This window comes from Pungitius pungitius, chromosome 7 (genome assembly GCF_949316345.1).
Source record: "Pungitius pungitius chromosome 7, fPunPun2.1, whole genome shotgun sequence".
Taxonomy (NCBI): domain Eukaryota; kingdom Metazoa; phylum Chordata; class Actinopteri; order Perciformes; family Gasterosteidae; genus Pungitius; species Pungitius pungitius.
In genome coordinates, this window is record NC_084906.1 from 2,342,043 (window position 1) to 2,363,270 (window position 21,228).

General features: G+C 45.0%; 1 protein-coding gene across 1 annotated transcript in view; it reads right to left on the reverse strand.

The window, feature by feature from the left end:
• LOC119217111 (collagen alpha-1(XXIV) chain) overlaps positions 1-20,509 on the reverse strand; it is a 54,427-nt gene extending 33,918 nt beyond the window's left edge. The window contains exons 1-7 of the mRNA XM_037470492.2: positions 19,804-20,509; positions 14,075-14,145; positions 9,436-10,562; positions 7,445-7,498; positions 5,387-5,440; positions 2,177-2,230; positions 1,388-1,441 (exon numbers count right to left, since the gene is read on the reverse strand). Coding sequence (XP_037326389.2) covers positions 1,388-1,441; positions 2,177-2,230; positions 5,387-5,440; positions 7,445-7,498; positions 9,436-10,562; positions 14,075-14,145; positions 19,804-19,856 — 1,467 coding nt within the window. The 5' untranslated portion in view covers positions 19,857-20,509. The remainder of the gene's footprint in view (positions 1-1,387; positions 1,442-2,176; positions 2,231-5,386; positions 5,441-7,444; positions 7,499-9,435; positions 10,563-14,074; positions 14,146-19,803) is intronic.
• Between the last annotated feature and the right edge of the window lie 719 nt (positions 20,510-21,228).

A 21,228-nucleotide genomic window follows, 5' to 3' on the forward strand; every position in this document is an offset into this window, starting at 1 on the left:
GCCTCTGATTGGACAGATACTATGAAGGAAATAGAGTCAGATATGTAATTTCCTATTCCACAATTAGAAACTTAATTTTCACGGTGTGTTTTAAGGAACCAGTACATGGGCAGTTCTAGGTTCTGGCTGAATTGTTTGCACAGTACAGTGTGGTAGAGGTTAAAACGGTTGAAAGACAACTAAAACCTCAAAAGAATCTGCAGTCACTGATGTGCTTCTTCATAAAACTAAACAAGATTTATTGTTTGGTGAATCCAAGCTTAGAGTCTCTTAAGCCCTTTATTTTTCCATTTGACTTGATCATCTACAACAGATGTTAACAGTTCCAAAAATACCAGGTCAGAGTCAGAGTCATTATCTTTTTGGGGAATCAAGCGAGCTTCTTGAACGGTACCACTGACTCCGTTGTGTGCTTTCAAAGTTGTGGCACGTGAACCTTCACACTCTGTCGTGGGCCAACTCTGGGGGTAAATAGCATAGGACTCGAGCCATTCATTTCCTCTGGAAATACTTGAGAGGGCACAGTTCACGTGCTGGGCATATTAGGTTCACCTCCTGCAAACACTGGAGATGGCCTCCTGGGAGGCAAGGACAAGGCCAGGTATGTGGAGACAAGACTCAAAGCTTCAATAAAGAGGCAACTGTGACCACTGTGTAGCAATAAATAAATATCTGTAGCACAGATTAGCTCTGTTCTGTAAAGCCTTTTTTTAAATTGATAGCAGCGTCCCTGAAATACTCCCTAGTGTGCGTGTCATTGACCTCCTGACCCAGGGCAGCGTGCTTTTCCTCTTTCGGGAAAACACAGTTGACCTCAAAGCCTATCAAGTTTAAGCGTGGCAGCAGCACATCTCTAACAGCCAGCTCTGAGGGAGAGGGGATGCATGCAAAGACACAGGGATGCTAGGTTGTGAAGTTAAAAAATAAAATAAAATGTAAATGAATAAACGAAAAATGTATTTTTATTGAGATAAAAAGAATGACGACAGGCTGAAGAATGGCTCTGAAAAGGTAACCTAACACTGATCCATTAGACCTCAAGATGCGTCTGTGGCCAACACTTGTGTTTGAATGCATGACCTTAACCTTTTTAACCCCTTGTTAAACCAACCGTTACCTTGTGAATGAGCTAATAATATGCTGTACAAGTTGATATGATCAAAGCATTGCTGGTTCGATGTCCACTGGCGATTTGTACAGTGAAATCAATTAATAAGCTGGTGGACATCTTTAAAAAGTTGCTGGATGACACAACAAAAGCGTTAATCTACTCAGCCTTTATTGCCTCGCGGTGGGGACTCGCACTCATGCTGCAGAAAAGCCTTCCTCCACCTTCCTTCAGCGTCAGCTGCTGCCTTAATCAAAGGAAAGTGAAACTAAATCTTACCGTTGGACCTGGAAATCCATCAGGCCCGGGCAGCCCTGGTGAACCCCTTTCACCCTGGTGGTACAAATAGAGAACACTTGAAAAGAAATGGGATGCTCTGCATTGTTATGACATGTAACATATTATAACTAAATAAATCTTAATTTTATATCACAAACTATCAAATGACTAGTGAACAACAGGGCAATGGTTCCAAAGACAACTCATTTATGCTTATCTTTAGCAAAAAGGGATAAAGGGGAGATTTTCCACAGGTGACTTAGACGGACTATTAAAAAGCGCTTCGTAGTTCATGTTAAATACGTTATCTCTGCTGCTTTCAATAAAAAGCATATTCTGAGCAATATTCGGCTATTCTGGAAAATCATGAATGTTAATAGAGATAGAAAAGCTAGAAGAGATAAAAGAGAATAGCTGACAACTATGAAAGTAAGTGGTAAATGGACTTGAATTAGCCTTTGCAGCAGTATAAAAGCAGTTGAGCTGGTTCTGGTATGGGGTGCTACGCCTCTGTTTGACATCTTAAATCTGTACATTTTCCTCAGTAGATTTGGAGCATCATGTCTGCAGCTAGCCTAGTCTTCACGTCTAGTCATCATATGCCTTAGGGTTAATAAGGGAACAATGCAAGGGTCAAGGGTCACAGCAGGTAAGAGTAAAGGCCTCGTTTCAAACGTGATAGGAGAACTTCAATATGTTTTGGGATGACATCAGGATGGATTTGCATAAATGTGGCGTGGAGAAAATAGAAATTAGTTCATGAGATGGAATTCACAAAACAGGCCTTACCTTCTCTCCTGGTGGAGCTTGGCCTGGAGACAGCCCTGGGTCTCCCTTGGAGCCCTAGGAATGAAACAGAGACACAAGAAACGAAATGTCTTCAGCTAATCAATTAGTCTGACAAAACCGGATTTTTACCAACTAGGGTTGTTTAAAAAAAAAAAAAAAAAAAAAACTTTCATTTATTCAGTCATTTCTGGAGATTCATCTCCTCTGATGTTAGCAAGATGCTAGCTCCAGAAAGTGGCTAGCTGGGATGTACAATACACCGTGGTTCAATTTAGGATATTGTGGCTCAAAATAATAAAGCTGAAAATATTTCTAAATGTTTGTGAACCCTTTTCAAACAACCATGACAATACTTTACCCAATTTAGAGACACCGGTGCATAGCAAGGATGCTTGATTCAAGTATCGTCACCATTTTAAGTGACTTTTAAAATCGGACAAAATTAAAAATATCTTGCATTGACTTTGCTTTAGTTTTTTTATAGATTAGTTTTTACAGTTTAGGAACGTCACACATTCTGAACACACAGTAGCTTCACAAGGGCCAGTGATCTTCCACTTTAATACTTAAATGTGCAAACTCACATTCCTGAGCAGTGACTAATGATGTAAAACGTAACGTAACGAAGTACAAATGTTTTTGGGACCACATGTGTTTTTCCCACAAAGCAGAAGACAAGCTTAAGACTGTGCCTGATTAGAGCTGATGTTAAGTGCATTTCTACAGAACAGCAATATTACATTTCAAAAGCCTTTTCTTCCCACACTGATGAGGATCAGGTTATGAAATGTTTTTTTTTTTATTGTAAGACTTCTTAAAAAAAAAAAAAAAAAAAAAGCGCTACATCTACAGAGGTGATGTGGCGTGACAAAGCCAGTCTCCAGACAGTTCAGCATCATTTCATCACATTTACTTAACAGGCACTAATTATTTTTTAGGCTGAAGGGGCGATACACAAAAAACATCCCTCGGTCGGGTTAAAAGTTCACTTGAATGTCAAACCCACATGTGGCTTTTATCAAAACAGATGGCATCTCTCATGTTTAAGCAAGGTTTGAGGAATGCTTTAATTCCATAAAATGTAATCACCATCAACATTTTTTAACAACATGCTGTTCAAGATAACTCACCTAAAAAGGTTTCTGTGACATGAATGTTGCTTTGATGAACACACCAGGGCTAGAATTACGAACATGTCCACATCAAGTCTCGCCTTCGAGGAGCAGCAAAAGCTTATTGATGTCCGATCGGAACCCGGATCTATCAAAACCTGCACCCGGATCAACTGTCTGCTCTTTGCCCCACCAACTCGTCTCTGTCGCTCGACCACGCAGCTGTGCCCACACGTTACTCTGAAAACGCACAAATCCAACCGCATTCCACGCCCTGCAACTACGGCCACGTCTGAAACGTATATATACACATTACGGATTCACAACACAAGTGAACCAATAATAAAAAATGAGTTTTGGAACGTAATGAAACTAAAGTGTTAATTAATGCACATCAGATCTTTGATGGTTCAAAATGTCATTGGTACATGTGATTAGGTGTGCAGCAGCATGGACAGTGGAGCTGCTTCTGGTACGGGGTGCTACGCCTCTGTTTGACACCTTAAATCTGTATCTGCGTCGTTTTGACTGTCGGCCAGTGAAAAACGTGGGGGGTGGGAGAGAGCAGAGGTTCTACCAAAGCACAACACCTGGGTCTCTATCGGTTTGAAAAAGTCAACAAAGCATGAAGCAGACTAAAAATATATTTTGAGTGCTACAAGCCTATTGTCGTAACATCTCAACCAAGCGCAGCCTCAGTGACCACGCCCCTTTGTACTTGTCCCATTTGCCGTAGTAACCAAACACATTTCAACAAGAGATGTTTTTCCAAACGGAGACAAAGAATCCCTCTCATCTACTTCGCCTCCACGTCACCACTGGGGATGGGAGAGCGACTCACTGACAGGTCACCACGGTATTAGATCAGCCGATTTAGGTTTTTGCATTCATACAAAAGGAACATGGGAACAACGATCAGACGCCCACGGGGGCGAGCGCGCCGTGTCCCAGCGGGGGGGGGTGACAGAGGACCAGCGCGTCGATGCTGTTGAGCTGCTTGACTAACCAAAGGTGAGAAAAACAGAACATTCCTCTTTGCCTTTGTTTTTTTCGGTGAGGTGGACAAAAAAGGGATCCAAATTCATGAAAAGGACTCCCACATATTTGTCCGGTCGGTATGTGCAGCATGTGTATTGCGGTCGTAAACAAGCCCGTATCCACTTGCAAACAAAAAGAATAACTGAGGAAGACAAAGGAGTGGGAGAATGGACCATCCGCTCGTTTCTTCTGCAGCATGATGTTCCCTCACTGACGCCAGGCAGCACGCAACCACTCTGTGGTCACCAGTTGGGATCAAGTTTACGACAAGCATCAACATGAAGCTGCCCACATCCTTGCAAGTGCATTTTACATCTGGTCCACTGCTGGAAAAAAAAATCTGATTAAAAGGGCTGATTATTTTTTATTTAATTTTGTTCTGATAGGAAGTCAGCGTCGTGGCTAATGAGCCAGAACCAGCCTGAGTCCGTCAGGGTGAAGGCTCACTGCTTTGCTGTCATTGAGTCCAACAACCATCCTCCTCTCCTCCAGCCTTTCCTGCTACGCTGTGACATCACAACGGCTCATTAATCAATTTTTCATAATTTAGACATGCATTATTGCATATTTGTTATTAAGTGATTTTTTTTTTTTAGAACTAAGGCACATTAATGGCCAGCTTATTGTGAATTATCATCCTCTGCAATGTTGGGTATTCTTCAATTTTAGCATTGTAGATGTCTTAGTTCTACACAAGCCTCATAGACGGTTAAACACACTTATTCTAAAGGCTTTGGATAAAAGAGTTAGCTAAATAAAATTGAATGTAATCATTAGGAGCATTTATATACACAGTAATATACAAAAAAGGCATTTTACAATGAAATATTTTCTGTGTAGAATATGCTTTCCCTGAAGCTTGACCTTATCTGTAAAGGTCACTGAACTTCAAACATCAACCCAATTCTCCTTCCATTAAATGTTTAGCTTTGATTAAACCACGGTTGGTTGCTGACGTCTGACATCATTGCGTCACACGGTTCCCCTAAAAACCACACAGCCGTTTCTTTGGTCAAATTGGACTTTTCATGTGTCCCTACCATGGGAGGAGGCCACTCACCTTGGGCCCAGGTGGTCCGGGCTGTCCTGGGCTTCCGTGTGGACCGGTGGGACCCTGGAGCACATGCAGACAGAGAGAGAGAAGGAGAGAGAGCACACAGTTAAATGCGTTGTTGAAAGCGTGGGGCTGCTCCCATTACTTCCTCTGGCTGGTGCCCAGTGATTTGATCTCAGCGCTCCACCAACTGAAAGCATGAAATGCATCTCAGGGGCAAGGATTGTGTCCCCCGAAGATCCTCTTAAGCAAATTGTATTTGATATGATTGAATGTTCGATCAAGCTCTGAGTTCAATCTTTTTCTATATTATCATATTAAATGGATGCAGCTTAAGTGACTGACGTCTCTTCCTTGCCTCCTTGCCTCTCATCTCCCTTTGGCAGGACTGAGAAGTGAGGAGTGGAGGCGTATCCCACTCACTAAACCCTGAATACATTGCACATGTTTTCTTCACTTTAACTTTGCACAGTGACAAATGGTTTTGCACAATGATCAAAAAAAATGTACGTTCCAAAATACAGTTAGCTTTGATAAATACATATTCTTAGTGGTATTGTATTTATAATTAGAAAGTACTGCAAGTAACAAGACAGCTAAATGTCCAGCAGTGTGAACTAAAGACTAAGTGAAGACTCTGGCTCCCTTTCATACCACACGCAATTCACATTATTGCCAGCATCTTTATTATGGAAGCTCCGCTTCCACCACGTCTGTCACAGCACAAAACTCCTTGAACATCACAGGTATGCAGTGAATGCACAACAACACGTGCACACTTGTGCCTTGTGCATCTGTGTGCACACTCATATACACACACACGCAGGTTAAATGCACTACATTCCTGCACATCTGTTATCCTGCTGCTTGAGGACCATGCTTTCCTGGCAATACAGTTAAGATTCAGGAAGCAGGCTCTCCTCTATTCATCATTTTCTATGGCTATCAATTTGTGAAGATTATTTCCAAGAAATTGTTTTAAGGTGGCAGTCCTTAACTGTTTGATCTATTTAGCATTTCTACTTAAGTGATAACAATGGAATTATGCTCAGAGTTTAGTAGTCGGAAGTCTTTATGTTAAAACTCCTAATCCTTGGTGTAGTGGAATTTCAACACAGACACCAAGGTTGTGATATTGCAACAACACACATTCAGTGAAATCTGCCCAGACCAAACGGCGTACCCCGGATCATAGACTCATCGTCTGATACCGTTAACAATTAGGTAACCAAATAAGTCTGTTGGTCTGTGCTGAGACGGCAAACAAAAAACCCACAGTACCAAACACTGGCCCTCAGCTTCCCACCACATAATGATTCCAAGCCTCCCTCTGTCTCCACTTCACCAGTTAGCCGAAGGAGTAAAGAGTAAGTTACTTCTCATCCGCTCTCTTCACTGGGAGACATGTTTTGCTACCTGTCACCTGACTCTTGTCTACCGGCCCGTCTGCCTGTCGCTCACTCTGAAAACACCGCACACGACAGACTTCCAGAGGAAGTCAGTAGAATTTGAATTTGAATGAAGACAACCCGTCGAAAAGGGATGCTAGAGAAGGGGGATCCGAAAAAAATAAATGGAACCAGGCCCCAACTGTTACTGTAATGCAAAATGAGATCATCTGGCGGCTGGCAACACTCTGAAAAGCTGTATTTCTACAGTTAACTACAATCATTGGGGCAAAAGGTCAAATAAAAGTTGCATTGATCAGTTCTCCAAAAATGTAGTGTCCTGTCTATATGGTATCACAAACCATCTGATGAGCAACATCCTCCTCTGTCTCAACGAGCAGCAAGTGAAATCCCCCTGCACCCCCTTAACAGCTTTCTCTGTAACCTTGCTTCGAACGGAAAGCAAGAAAAGGGAAAAATGCTGCAACCGATGATCCGCTTCAGATCGACGGCAAGAAACATGTTCAGGCCGTCTCTAAATGTTACATTGCCCCCCTGCTGTCAATGCTAAGTAACATGGATAGTGGTGGAAAAAAAGAGTGAGGCAGTCACGTCGATGAATGATTTATTCCAAGTGTCTTCCTGTGTACCGTCCCCCTTTGCGTGGGTTACTCACCCGAGAACCTCTTCTTCCTGGAGGACCAGGTAAACCAGGCGGACCAACGGGACCCTAAATCAGAGAGACAGAGGAAGAACGAAGGTAATGTTGTAGAGAGAGAGAGAGAGAGAGAGGGGGAGTAAAGGGGAGGTGAGAGTAGGTTAATGGCAAGCAATAACATGCAGTTCACTGTCTAGGCCTTGCAATGATGAGTATGTGCTATATTTATGAAAGGGTGCAAGGAAGTTTAAAGACAGGCGCCAAGTGTTTTAAACTAAACGCTCCATGGGGAATCTCTGAACACAAGGGTCAAGTTACATTCACGAGATGAGACAGACACCACCCTGTGGCAAAATCAATCAATGTCTTCATTACATCTAAACACGATAGTTTGGGGTGTTCGTAGTGGCAGGCAGATGATCATCTAACCCTAAATCTTATTGGTTGCTGTTTAACAACCAAATAAGGCCGAAGCTCCACTCGAGCCCGCTGAGTGTATTTGTTGTATTGACGTTTCATATCGTTGAAAGGTGTGAGAATAAATGCCAAACTGCAGATCCACATTTTTAAATACCGGTTAGACGGTTAGCTTCATTGCAACATGTGAACACTTGCAGTGGATATTCCACGATTTACTCATGCTGCTTGATGTGGTCCCAATTTATTTACGACTAGAAAAAAAACAAGAATGCCACAATTTCTGAATTGTTGCTATAGCAACAGATCATGACAAGGTGCTCTGGAGCATCCGTAACCATTGTCAGAGCAGATGGACGCAGAGGGAGACAGGAATGAAGAAGCAGCTGTTTGTTCTTCACAACTCCCACACGCAGAGACACATGGAAACTGTGATCACACAACTACAAGGCCTAGACTAAAGTCGAATGATAATGTTCTCAACCTTCAGACGTGCTGCCACGACAAGGGACCATTTTAATCGCAATGGATTCAATTCAAGAAGTCAAGTTGAAGTAAGGATTGAAGGATTGACCCACTCATTTCTTGAACCCGTTGCATTGTGGGACATTTACTTGAGCTGAATTAGCCGCTGCATTGTAACCCAACATGTGCTGCCTGCTGAGCCGAATGACAGACCATGAAACTCCATTCCCAGTATTAGATTATATTTATCATTGTTATGATGATGAGGTGTATTGTCAAGCATGAGTTAACAAATGCAGGCGTTTGCACTGTGCACACTTTAAAGTGCAGACAAATGAGACAATGACACGGCGAGCCTCCGACCTCCAGGTGACCCAGCACTCAAAACACGCCAGCAACAAAGTGTTTAAATTAGCAGAGACATTAGCAGACAAAGAATGTTCTCATTAAATATTAAGGTCTGTCATTGACAGTATCTTAGTGTTCAGTGTTCTCATGCTCGGAGACATGAAGATATGCTGCAACAGCTCAGTCATGGCAGAGCCGTGTCGCACCTACAGACCTTCAGGCGCTGAATATGGAAACTGGGGAATGAGTCCAGACGTCTTACATCATTACACAAACTCCTAAGTTCAAACGGATCGGATAGAAAGTCGTGACGCATCTCGTTCATGGAAACTCGGGCGATACCTGAACAATAAAAGCATGTCCAGGCATCGTGACGGCCTGCTTGCATCATGAGGCTTGGAGGGACGGCGGATCTTTTCTAGCCGGGGTTTACCTCCAACCTTCTGACGAGTTACCCTAACATGAGAGCAAAAGTGGCTGCCAGCATCCCAGCGAGGGAACGACGTGTTATTTTAACAACTTGTAGATACATGAAAAGAGAACAGTGCTCAGAGATTCCATCACTTAGAAATCACTGCACCTGCCTGCCAAAATGTATTTCCATATACACTAGGTGTATGTGTGTGTGTGTTGGCCATAAATTACCCTCGATTGCCTCGTGTGGCTTTTTGTTCCACTCCTGAGCGTGTTTAGCATTGTGCCGACTTGTGTCTCAACGCCCTTGATTCGTTTTCCGCAAACACCAACAGCTCCACTTGTCATTCACAACAACGACCTACCGGAAAACCTGGCTCTCCTTTGGGGCCGCGCAAACCGCCGTCGTAGTTGTAGAAATAGTCGGCGTCTTCGTACCCATAATCGTATCCTCCCATGTCCAAGTCCTCATAGCTGCCACCCGCGTCATGTTGTCCGGAGGTGTCCACCGGATTCTCTCGGTACAAAGTGGTGCCGTTGGCTCTCGGGTGAGTCTCCCTTTGAGGCCCGGCGCGAGAGTCGCTGGAGGCGCCGTCCCTCGGCGCTTCCTCCGCCCGCCGACTTTGCTTGTCTCGGGAAATCAGTCCGGCGGTGGCACCCGGAGACTCCGGGCTCCCGGAGCTGGTCCCTTCCTCGGCGCCGTCTTCAGAGTCATCGCCGTCTGTCCCCTGCTTCGTTACCGCTGGGCTCCGCGTCGGCGTGCCATCGGTGGCTGCTACTCCACCGGGGGGCTTTGTCGAAGGGTTCGACGGAGGCTCGCCTGCCTCCGCTTCCAAACTCGGCGGCGGCAAAGGCCACCGGCTGGTGTCGGCCAGCCGACACCGTGCTTTAAGGTGGTCGCAGTAGCGCGCCGCCACTCGGGCCGACGGGTGGATGTCTAGCTGGCAGACCCGGCCGCTGAACGCCGCCGCTTTAGAGTTCATCCGACCCAGAGTGAAGAGACCCCCGGAGTCTGCCAGAGCGTGAGATCTCCTCAGGGTCTGCTCCCGCTGCTGCACCGCGCCGCACTCGGCGTAGAAGGACACCGAGTGCGCTCCGACGCCGACGGCGAAGGGGTGCTGGCGCCCATCCTGCCAGTTGTAGGTGAAGTGGACGGAGGCCGTCTCGGCGGTGTAAACCACCACCCTGCGGGGCAGCAGCTGAATGCCGAAACGCAGCCGGTCCCTGCCGTCCCGGACGCTAAAAAGAAAGGCGTTGTTCGCTCGCCAGGAGCTGAGGCTGACCACCACGGAGAACTCCTCGCCTATCTCAGGTGGAAAAAGGCCGCCTGCTGGAGCCTCATAGAGGAGGTTCGAGTCCAACGCTACCCCATGTCCAGGGACAGGAAGATTGAAGGGCGAGGGAGCAGCGGTGTAAGTGATCGAAGGCGGGCTTGTCCTCTTGTCCGTGCTGCCTCGAGCTGAAAGGCCCAGTCGATAAAGGATATCCACACCTGGGAGGACAGAGAGGACAATGGTACGTTAAAAGGCGAACAAAGCAGAGGCTCGACTAGTTCTAAAAGATACTAAACTAGTCATGGGCTTCACTTAAGGTACACACAACCCAAAATAGCAATAATATTTAAAGAAAACAATATTAAGACAGGTAGTTTAATGGCCAATGGCACACTCTAACTCTATGAAGAGTACTCCTGGGCACGATTTATCCAACTTCTCTTACCAGTACCATCGACTAATTACCTTCTCTTATTTCACCAGGCTGTTTAACAATCAATTATCCCTGATTTTCCACTCACTGACAGTTTTTGGATCCCTCTGACAAAGTCCATGCTGCACGGGGGAAGTCACACATCGGCTCGCCAGCGCTACAGTGTGCGTTCACACAGTGCGTGACGCCAGCCCGAAGGGCGTTCCAGATATCTACAATACTACACGTCTCACCCAAATGAAAGCGGGAGACACGTGTTGAGGGGGGAACCTGACATGGGGGAGGGTTGCCTGTAACAATAGGCACTTTATATATGTGCTGCAGATGCAAGATGTTGATGCCGTACCTCGGGTGTTCAACGTTGAAAATTAAAACAGACGGTTTCCACATCGGGGGATATTTAGCAAGTTACCGGCACAGGCTAATAAGTGAACACGTGTGCCAACACCGACAAGCCATGCATCAGCTCGCGTGTGCGATCACGGCGGAATAATTAGAGTCTTCCGTTGGGATTCCTCCCGATGAAAGATAGCGGCTCTGTGACCGCCTGCCTCCAGTTCGCTGTGCAGCGTTACACGACAACGACGACGTCAAGACTTACAATTACGAGACGGCAATTTGTGTAAACGGTGCAGCCATCAGACGACTTCAAAAAAAGGCACGCAGTGTGAACTCGGCTTTAGATGTCTTGAGAGTAAAAAGTCAGTGTGAGGTGGAGCAACAAAGAAACAGTTCATGTTATTTCAGCTCGTCCGTGACACGCGCGCACACAGGCCCGTAGATGTTGTGGCATTTGTTCATAGAAAGGTTTAATAACTGTCCCTCTTCAAGTTAAAACGAACAAGTCTGCGGTCACTGGTCTCCCCATGATGCTGGCGACGCCCCCCACATTTCTTGCCCTGGAGTAGTTACCAGAAAGGCAGCTGTGGCCCAGATGAGTGGAAGGGACCAAAGGAGGACGGGGCGGAACTAAAACAAAGAGGAAACCCGTCCAACACGCCGGCCCCTTTGAATCAATCCCGCCGCCAGACATTCCTGAGATCCGTATTCCTCCTAAGTAGTCTTGTCATTGTTTTCCCGTGCCCACAGGTAACAGATGTTGTACGTTAAGTCAGTGAGTTGTGTGCCGTGTTAAAGCAATAGACACGTAATGTCAGATTATGTAATCGACCACTAATTGTTCCAGAAAAAAACTAATGGAAACGCCAAGTGAATCCCAAATGGGTTCAGAACTGTGTGTTTGTGTTTTTATGTTCACTTGCAGAAGAAAGAAGGAGAGATTGAGAAGAAGCCAAATGTAAAAAGTGTGTTCACTTGTTGGCTGAGGAAGAAGCCGGATTGTTTCTGCGCCCAGATGCGCGAGTGTTTGGGTGGGCAGATCTCGGGGACGCCTTTAGTTATTGTCATCTGTAATCCAGAAACGGCAACTTCACTTTTTCTTCTGTTTTTGGGGGGGGGGGACACTTTCAAGGAGGGTTTAGTTGTTTTTTTGAATTACTGAAGGGGAACTGAATACTCATCCAGTAATCTAAAGGATAAAAGAAATAAAAGATACAACATGACTTCTGAATTTCGGAAATAACAACAGCTGTTTGAATAAGAATGCTAACACAAGGAATACCTGAACAATAAAGCAGAATGAATGAAAGAATATGTTTAAATTTACACAATAGTGCTGCACGATGGTTTGCCTTGACACATCGGGGCATGGACAGCGCACACACACACACATACACACACACACACACACACGTGCATACACTCTCAAACAATTTGTCTGGTAGTGAAGAAGACATATCTTTTCTCTTCCATTTGTCTCTACTGAAATGCAAAAAAAAAAAAAAAAAACTGTGGAGGAACTGAATTTAAAGAATGCAATGGCATCAATCATCAACCAGGCTATTTCTATTCCTTAAAGTAGTTAGAAATTAGATTACTGACTACTGCGTGGTAGGTCTGTGTATAAACACGTGACGGGACCCTCATGCTGAAAACGTGACTTAATCTTCGCATCTACGTGGCTTCACTCCCAGAGACGCAAGAAATCAAATATATATATATTTGACTATTAATGACAAAACAGTGACTTGGACAAGTAACTTTAATCTGATTACTGGTTTGGGCAAACTAACGCGTTAGATTACTCTTTACTAAGTAACAAGTTCACTGGCATCACTGGTTACTACCCTGTGAGAAAATAACATAGAAAATATCTTCATGTATATAAATATCTGAATGTTCCGGTTTGAAGAGGTGGAGGATTTTTAGGGGTTCATTTTCTAAAGTAGATTCAAAAATCTCTATCGGAAGTCACAGAAATGCCTTTTGCAGAAAAGGTATAATATTGTAACACCACATTTGACATTAAGTTACACAAATTATCAGGTTCATACTGTACAGCTATTAGGGACAGAAGTACTTTTTGGAGGAAAGTGCACCAGTCTTATTCCTGTTATAGATATGCTTTGGAAAAAAGAGGGACAGTACGGTGCATCCTCCTGGATGTTGTTTTGCAGGTTTAATGCAGCACAGGCAGAGAGACTGTCTACATGCAGCTGATCTAAGCATGCACTGAAATGGCCCTGACATTCTTAGCCCGAGGTAAAGTCAGCCCAGATTCCAATTAACCCGTCTCATATATGAAGACAAGCTGCTCTAACACTCGGTGTGCATTCCTCCTCCCCTCGTTATGATAGATTGATCCTGCTAGGAGAGGGATAATGACAACGAGGAAATGAGGGGAAGGATCCTTGAGGCAGTTTGTTTCCTCTCGTCGAGAGGACCTTAAGTTAAGCGTACATAAAGTATGTGGTAGGCTTTTTTCTGCCATTGGCTCAGTGATGCACCATTAAAAACACAATTTCACCGCTAACTGAAAAATGTCCCGTGAAGACGGAAAATTATTTTGAAAATGGGTTTTTGTAGAAAATCGAATGGACCAACAAGGCTATATTGTGGATGATATCAGACCCCAAGATAGTCATTTCCCATGTTGTGACCTGAAGGATACTACAAACTAAAGACATATGGCATTCACAGCATGGATGTCTTTTCATGGGTTATTGACAATAAGAGCATTTCTGAGAAGTAGAACAGTCGTGCTTGCATCCATTTGCCACAGAAATAAAATGTCTTGCAGAAACCTCTGAGTGTCAAAAGCTGAATGACAGTAGATGTGGCTGAATGATCCAAAGTCAAAAAGAGTCCTTCACAGGTCACAAAAAAAAAAAAAAAAAAAGAGTGGAAGGCACATTCTTAATGGTAAGTTTAGTTATGCATTATGGTTCTGTTGTTTACCTTGAGCAAGGTAGTCTTCTTCTCCAGAGAGTACTGCTGAGCATACTGACAGGAGCAGGATGAAGTTCCACCTTGAGGGACAAAAAAAAAAAAACACAAATCCAAACAGTTTAGCTCATTTTATCAGCAATCAATTCTGCTCCAGCGACGCATACTGTGGATTGCTTGTCATCAAAGAGGTGCACGGCACAAGGTTTTCATTGCATGAGGAACTGTGAAAGGAGAGATGAGACGTATCTATCTGCCTATCTGCACCTGTGATTTTCCAAATATCCACCATAAGACTTATTTGGAATAAATCAACAATAAAAAAAAAACAGCAAACGAATGCTGTTCATGGAGGCATGCCTCAGCAAAGCTTCGACCTCAAAGAGGGAAATCCACAACTGAAATTTAGATGCAGAGGAGCCACGCCGGCCTTTATTTAATTGATTTATTTAACTTTTTTTAAGAGCGTTTTGCTCGACCGATCTTCATTCATGTTCATTTTTTCAACGTCGGAAGCTCCTCAAGAGTTTTTTTACACAGTTTTGTTTTTACGGTATGCAAGATCTTGTCATCAAAAAATGTCATCATACTAAAAATAGGAATGAAAAGCACAATTGAAAGAAACATATTCTTTGATCTGCATCAGCTCATTTATATGCAGGCAATGAGATGTTTAGGAACCATGTGGAAGTCACACGTGACTCCATGTTGGGACTGTGTTCTCTCATCGCCTTTGACCCCCATCGACCCCACCTCTAGGGGGCACTGGCCACCACATAGCTAGGAGGGCAGCTTGTGTGTGTGTGTGATGTATGCATTTAAGTCGCCGGGGGATTACACAAACCACACTGACTTAGTCTGTATTCACAGTTTTAAGGTGAAACCTTTAATGTCTAAAGCGAACTGGCAGGAAATGTTATATACCATACTATTTGAAGTTATAGCTTCAGAGAGAGAGAGAGAGAGAGAGAGAGAGAGAGAGAGAGAGAGAGAGAGAGAGAGAGAGAGAGAGAGAGAGAGAGAGAGAGAGAGAGAGAGAGAGAGAGAGAGAGAGGTTTTTTTCCTTAAATGATCAGCCAAATCAGAAGTCAAACTAACAAAGCCATCAAACATAAAAATGTAATAAGAACTTTTTTGAAAATGTGGCCACACTTTGTGTACATAGTAAAATATAATCTAATATTTATATTTTGCTTGAACGTTGCTTCAAGTGCCAAGTGCATACTTTCCAGAGCAATTACAGACTGCTTCAAAGCATACTCCTCACATTCAAACCAAATCAATCACACAGACAGCCTCGCGCGGCGTAACAGCTGCTGACACAACTTGAAGGGGCTTTTGGCAACTAGCGTGATGATTGTCGACTTGTGGGCAGAAGACAGGCACAGGCATTGGAACGGCTGATCCGATATGCAGTTGCGTAAGAGCCACATCAATCACAGGCCGCTGTCACCCCTTGGAAATCCACGGGATGGTTACGCCAGTGTGTGACGGCTACCCCACACACAGCTGCTGTTCTCACAAACATGGCTCCTTCACGGCCTCCGAGGACGAGATGGACCCAGCGGGAAGAAGCTTCCGGCGGCGTTTGCGTGGCGGAGCAACGAGAGGCGGACGCAGGCAGAGAAACGAATGAGACAAAAGGAAGAGATGGAGGAGTAAAAGTGAAGAGACACAACCCGGGAAAGAAAAAGGTTGATAACAGTGTGAGCAGTGTGTGTGTGTGTGTGTGTGTGTGTGTGCCACCTGTTGCCCATCGACAAAGTGGTGCGACAATCCACTGCCGGAAACAGCAACACGACGGGAGAATATATCGTCACGGTCATGAATCTGCATTTATGAAGCCATTAAGGAGCTAGTTTTGCTTTAAAGTTGGCTAATGGCAGTTCTTCAAAAAAAACAAGGAAGAAAAAAAAAAAACATTTGGCTTGCCAAGTGGGGCCATCTCATGCTGATTCAGACAGCTTCTCCTGGCCCTCCGTCCCACAGACTCCCTGTAAAGAGCTATTTAACTCAGGTCATCGCATCAGCACATCTACGCATCCACTTACTTTAAACCTTGGCATTTACCCTCCCTCCTTTCCGGGATCAGATGGATATCTTTTTTAAAGCGTTTTGTAATCATATGCAAACGGTATGTAAGCGACAGAATATCTCGGCTCCAACGTCTCTTCATCTAATCAAGTCCCAGTTTAAGTGACACCACTCCATGACTACTTTCCAGCCCTTCCAGTTAATGGAAAAGACTGCTGAAAGAGAGACTAAGCTCCTCAAACACTGCTTTGTTGACCACTACATTGGGAGCGGGTGTCATGCCAAGACTGTAAATAATCACAGCTTAAATCTCCTCTCTGCAACGGATCACGCCGGCAGCAACAGATTTTGGACCGTTCTTCTCCGGAAAACGAGCCGGGACCCGTTAGGACGGTCCACTCGACTGAGGAAAAGGGCCGAGAGGCAAAAGCAGACGTGCAGAGCTTCGTGTGGTCGGGGGCGATGTGTGTTGCGATGTCTCCGGCGTTCTGTTTACAATCCTCACAAGGAGGAGGAAACTGCTTTCTTACTTTCATCACTGAAGTCTGTCGGGGGGGGGGGGGGGGTGGGTTGGCTTCGAGAGCAGCGGTGCAGTGTTTACACTAACTAAATCCATTAGTATCTGCAGTACAAGGACTTGTTAATCCACCCAAACAACTCTAAAATGCTGTTAATCTGTATAAAATCCACGTAGGCGACGACGCCTTTGGTGGAATGGTTCGTGTTGGAACATCCCAGCAAACACAATGAGAGTCACCACGAATGACCCGACACGTTTCCCTTCATAATATCAAGAGTTACATATCAAGAGGCTAAAGAGCCTCTGTAGTACTTGAGTCATCACTCAAAAAGGGTTTATAAGGCTTGACGGGGGAGCATTCGTTAAACCTCCATCGTTATATGCCCTTTATGGAAGAGACCAAGTTTTAAATAGAGTGTGATTCAACACAGAGTGAAGCAAATATTTTGGACACACCAACTGAGGCGGTGCTCTAGTAGCTGTAAGTAGCTGTAATGAGTGTTGTAAAATGATTCGACTGAGAGAAATAGCTCCAACAGCTGAAATATAACATCCATCATATAAAGTGTAGAGCTCTCCAAATACTACCCAGCATTGCACAAACACACACACACACACACACACACACACCCACTGTTCAAATGCTTAAACCATGCTAAAAAAGCAGGTGTCCTGTTGCTGCACACTTCTGTTCTCAGTCTCCACCAAGAATTCCCTGAACACGAAACAAGTGACTGATCCACAGCCAGTTTATGTTCCTACTGGCCAAGTTTCAGCTTTGACACCTGTGTCCTGGTCATGATTGCTTCCTCGTGGAAGCTCCTCTTCGAGTCTAAACAGCCATGAGCCAGAATTAGAAATTCACAAAAAAGTTTCCAGGTTTTAATAAGCTATTTGTTGTTTCATCTCTGGCAGAGGTTTGAAACTGGAACGAAACGCCTGATTCGCTTCCAAAACACTCCAAGCGTCCTGTGCTCACCGCGATCCATCTCGCTTTCTTTAGATTGGTGTCTTAATTGACAGCCGATTTGTTGTGCTCACTCACGGTGGTGGCTGGAGTCGAGAGGTCGCTGCAAAGCAGAGCAAAGATTGACTCAGTCCACAGGACAGTGAGCAGGCAAAGAGCAGTGAGTAAACCTCCACTGGCCTTCTCCTGTCGCAGGGGGGACCTGCAGATGTTACAAGTCTTAAATGCACTGACTCAGACAGGCCCAAGACCCTGAAGGCAGTGTTGCAGAGAAGGTAACTACATGGCGGCCAGAGGGAAAAAGGGCAGGCAGTGATCTCCCCTTGCATTATACTTACAGGAGTGAATGCTCTAAAGTGACAAAAGGAAAACAACAACAACATTTTCCCACGTAACCTTTTCCTATCAATAGTTTCTTTCTGAGCAGAAACGAGGTCTGAATAGGAATGTTTGCATTGGGGTCTGCAGATTTCCTCCAAGACCCTTTGCTGAAACGTTTTTTTTTTTTTTTTTAAATGTGGGTAGAGTGCTCTTCATCTCGAGATCTGTGTCATGCCACCCATACAGGATTCAGACGCGCCTTGTGACTCTCATTGGCCAAAGATTACAGACTCTTTGACTTAAAATACATGGAAAACCAAACAAAGGATTTGAGGCCACAATTACAGCAAGCGTGATGACAGCCCCGTTGCAAGCTACATTATCTGTACAGAACAACAACAACAACAGTTGGAGAGCAGTTCTTCACCGTCCACTTGTTGGTGGTCCAGTCCCAGGCGTGTGCATGGTGTGCAAATTGTTAAGTGAATGCTCATACAAATAAACTTGCACCTTCAGATGCCGAATGAGGAGAAAACACCTATCCATGAAACCCAGGTGCACCACCCAGTAGATGAAGCAATCACACGTCATGTAATTGTAATCTATCCACTGTGTCAGAGCAGCAGGCAAAAAAAAAAAAAAGCAGTCCATCTCATTAAGACATCATCCATCATTGCATTTACCACTTAGTCTAAATTCACCTCCTCCAAAGTATAGCTCGTCTCGACTACCTGCTTAAACGTATCACGGGAAGCAGCAGCCAGCGTTGGGGAGACTCTCAGCAAAGGAGCAGATCTCCTCGCAGCAGTGGGCCATCGTCTAGGGCTCAGCTGGTGCATACACACCGCCAACGAATTCAAGGGGAAGGCCATGATTGTTCTCCCTCTACCCAGTGCTCTTTGTACGGCTCTCATGTTCACTCTCAAAGAGAAGAAAGAAGAAGAAAAGAAAGAAGAAAAAAAAGCAACTCTCGGGCTATCAGGTCCACTCTGTTTTCTATCGAGCGAAAAACACTGTCAGCGGGGGAACAACCGAAGGCTTTGTGAGCTCAGCACTTTTTAGACCTCATCTGGAAGGGACTCATAATGGGGCGCAGACAACTTGGGACTCACTCAGCAGTAGAAGAAAATGCATTTTCCCGTGAAGTGACCTATGGAGGCGTGCACATTTGTGTAGCCCCTACAGTCCCAGCTGAATGTAACAGGACAACAAGACCTGTCAATAATAAACACACCCATGAGGAATGTTAAGGTTTAAGCCACTAAATAGATCCTCCCAGCCCACCACCATTTAAGGTAAACAGTGAGGCAGAGGTTAATTCATTTTTTTTTTTTTTTAGAGCTGGAGTCTGTGACAAATGCCTGTCGTGCTGGTCATAAAAGTGCAGAAAAGGGAATTATCACTTAAATGCCGAGTGGGCGTTCATGCTTCAAGCCATTTCCAGTGTTCATTTCTCAGCGAAAGGGCGTTCGGGAGTGCACCGCGTGGTATTCAGATAATAATGGAGGAGATCCCAAAGCTGCATGTTCATGCGGCGGGTTTGGAGCCAAGACACTTACGGAGATGTCAGCTGCATGAATCGAGATAAACAAAACAGGAGTTGACATGAATAAACCTTGGAAGTACAGCCGTGCAGCTGTAGTGTGCCGTGTTCTGCAGAACTGAAGGAGAAAAAGTCAGCGGAAACATAATCCGTTCAATAATCCAACGTTAAACTATTTGGGTGTGTGGTGTTGCGCCAATGAAAACACCGTATTATCAGTCACGTTTTGCTGGCTGACACTTTGACGACCCTCTAAGTGAAAATAATATCTGTCCATGGAACTGTTCCAAATGCACATAAGGTAATGTAACATCTCCAACATCTGCATACTATCAATTCACCAAATGCCCACTTACGTTGCTGCCGCGGAAACGCGTCCACTCCTTCTCCGTTGAGCTCCTAAATGCATTTGTATGCATTTGTCCAGGCAGCAGAGATCTGGGTGAAAACAGAATCACACCGAAGAGGATACCAGCTCATGGGCCAACCCGTTGGTAACAGCCAAAAAGGACGCGCAGAGGGAACGGGGGACTTCTGCCACCTCAGAATCTCCTCATTGTCTCGCACGTCTCCCACTCTTCTCAGATCCTTTGCGCACCGCGGCGCGCAGTGACCGGACCGCTTCTATCCAAAGTGGAGACGCGCGACTGCGGCATGGGAAAGTATGGGCTTCGGAAGAAGCGGCTGGTCGGACTGCGGGATGGATAACTCGAATGTAGGGGGTCAGAGCTCGACTGCTTCCCTCCTCGCCGAGTGGACTCCAAACGACAGCGGATCCAGCTCTGCGCGTCTTCAGCCCCCGGGCGCTGGTTGCTGCTCTGTGCCTCGACTTGCCCCGACGCGAGGGGATCCGGGTTCACCCCGACACAACTCCTACCAGCCGGTGGTGTCTGATTTCACCAGCTACGGGCTCGTGACATCACGGGGAGACTTTCGGGTTATCGTTTGACCAATCAGTAGGGCTGGTGAATGAATGACTTTAACACTAGTATGAACTCACTGTAAACTCTGCAGGTTCTAAAAGCCCCCTTAAAACTTACTTTCGAAGACAAACGCACACAAACCGACACAGGCATTTACTTTGAACACGTGTGTACAGAATGAATACACAGAGAGTAACAGACTCTGTAACAATGCCAGACAATGTCAGAATAATGCTGACAAGCACATCCGCCATGCAGGGCCCTGTTGTTCTGGCCCCCATCATATCAAGGCTTGTTTTTAACCCAAATGGTGGAGGAGTACTATGACTAGATAGAGAAAAAAGGAGGTTTGAATGCCGTAAGCAGTTGACTGCGGGCGTTCAAACTGTTTAAATCAGCACAGTAAATTGAACGATCACATAAGAATGACAGGTCTGGTGCGATAATATGCTGCGATTGCACAGTGCAGGCCAGAGACGTCGTGGAGTTGAGCTTTATTTTCTTCAGCCAGCATTCAAAATAAAAACATTTTTAAAGTAGGCATCCTATTAACTGCATTTCCACTCAAATTTGAAGGGAAATAAAACATGAAGATGGTTTACGTGTAGGTTTTGATTTGACATCACCTTCATCTGCCGCATTGTTTCTTGTCCTGAAATTGAGCCCAAATGTACGAGTTGTAAAAGATCTAGCATGGTCAGCAAAGTATCATTGTCTGGTAGTTCTCTGTGACCATCTCTACGCTCAATTCCGTGTGCGAAAATGACAGCTTTACCTTTCTTTAGCCCCCCCACCCCCACCCCCCAACTTCTCGTACACTTATACCTTCCCTAAACAAGGATAAACCATTAACAAAAC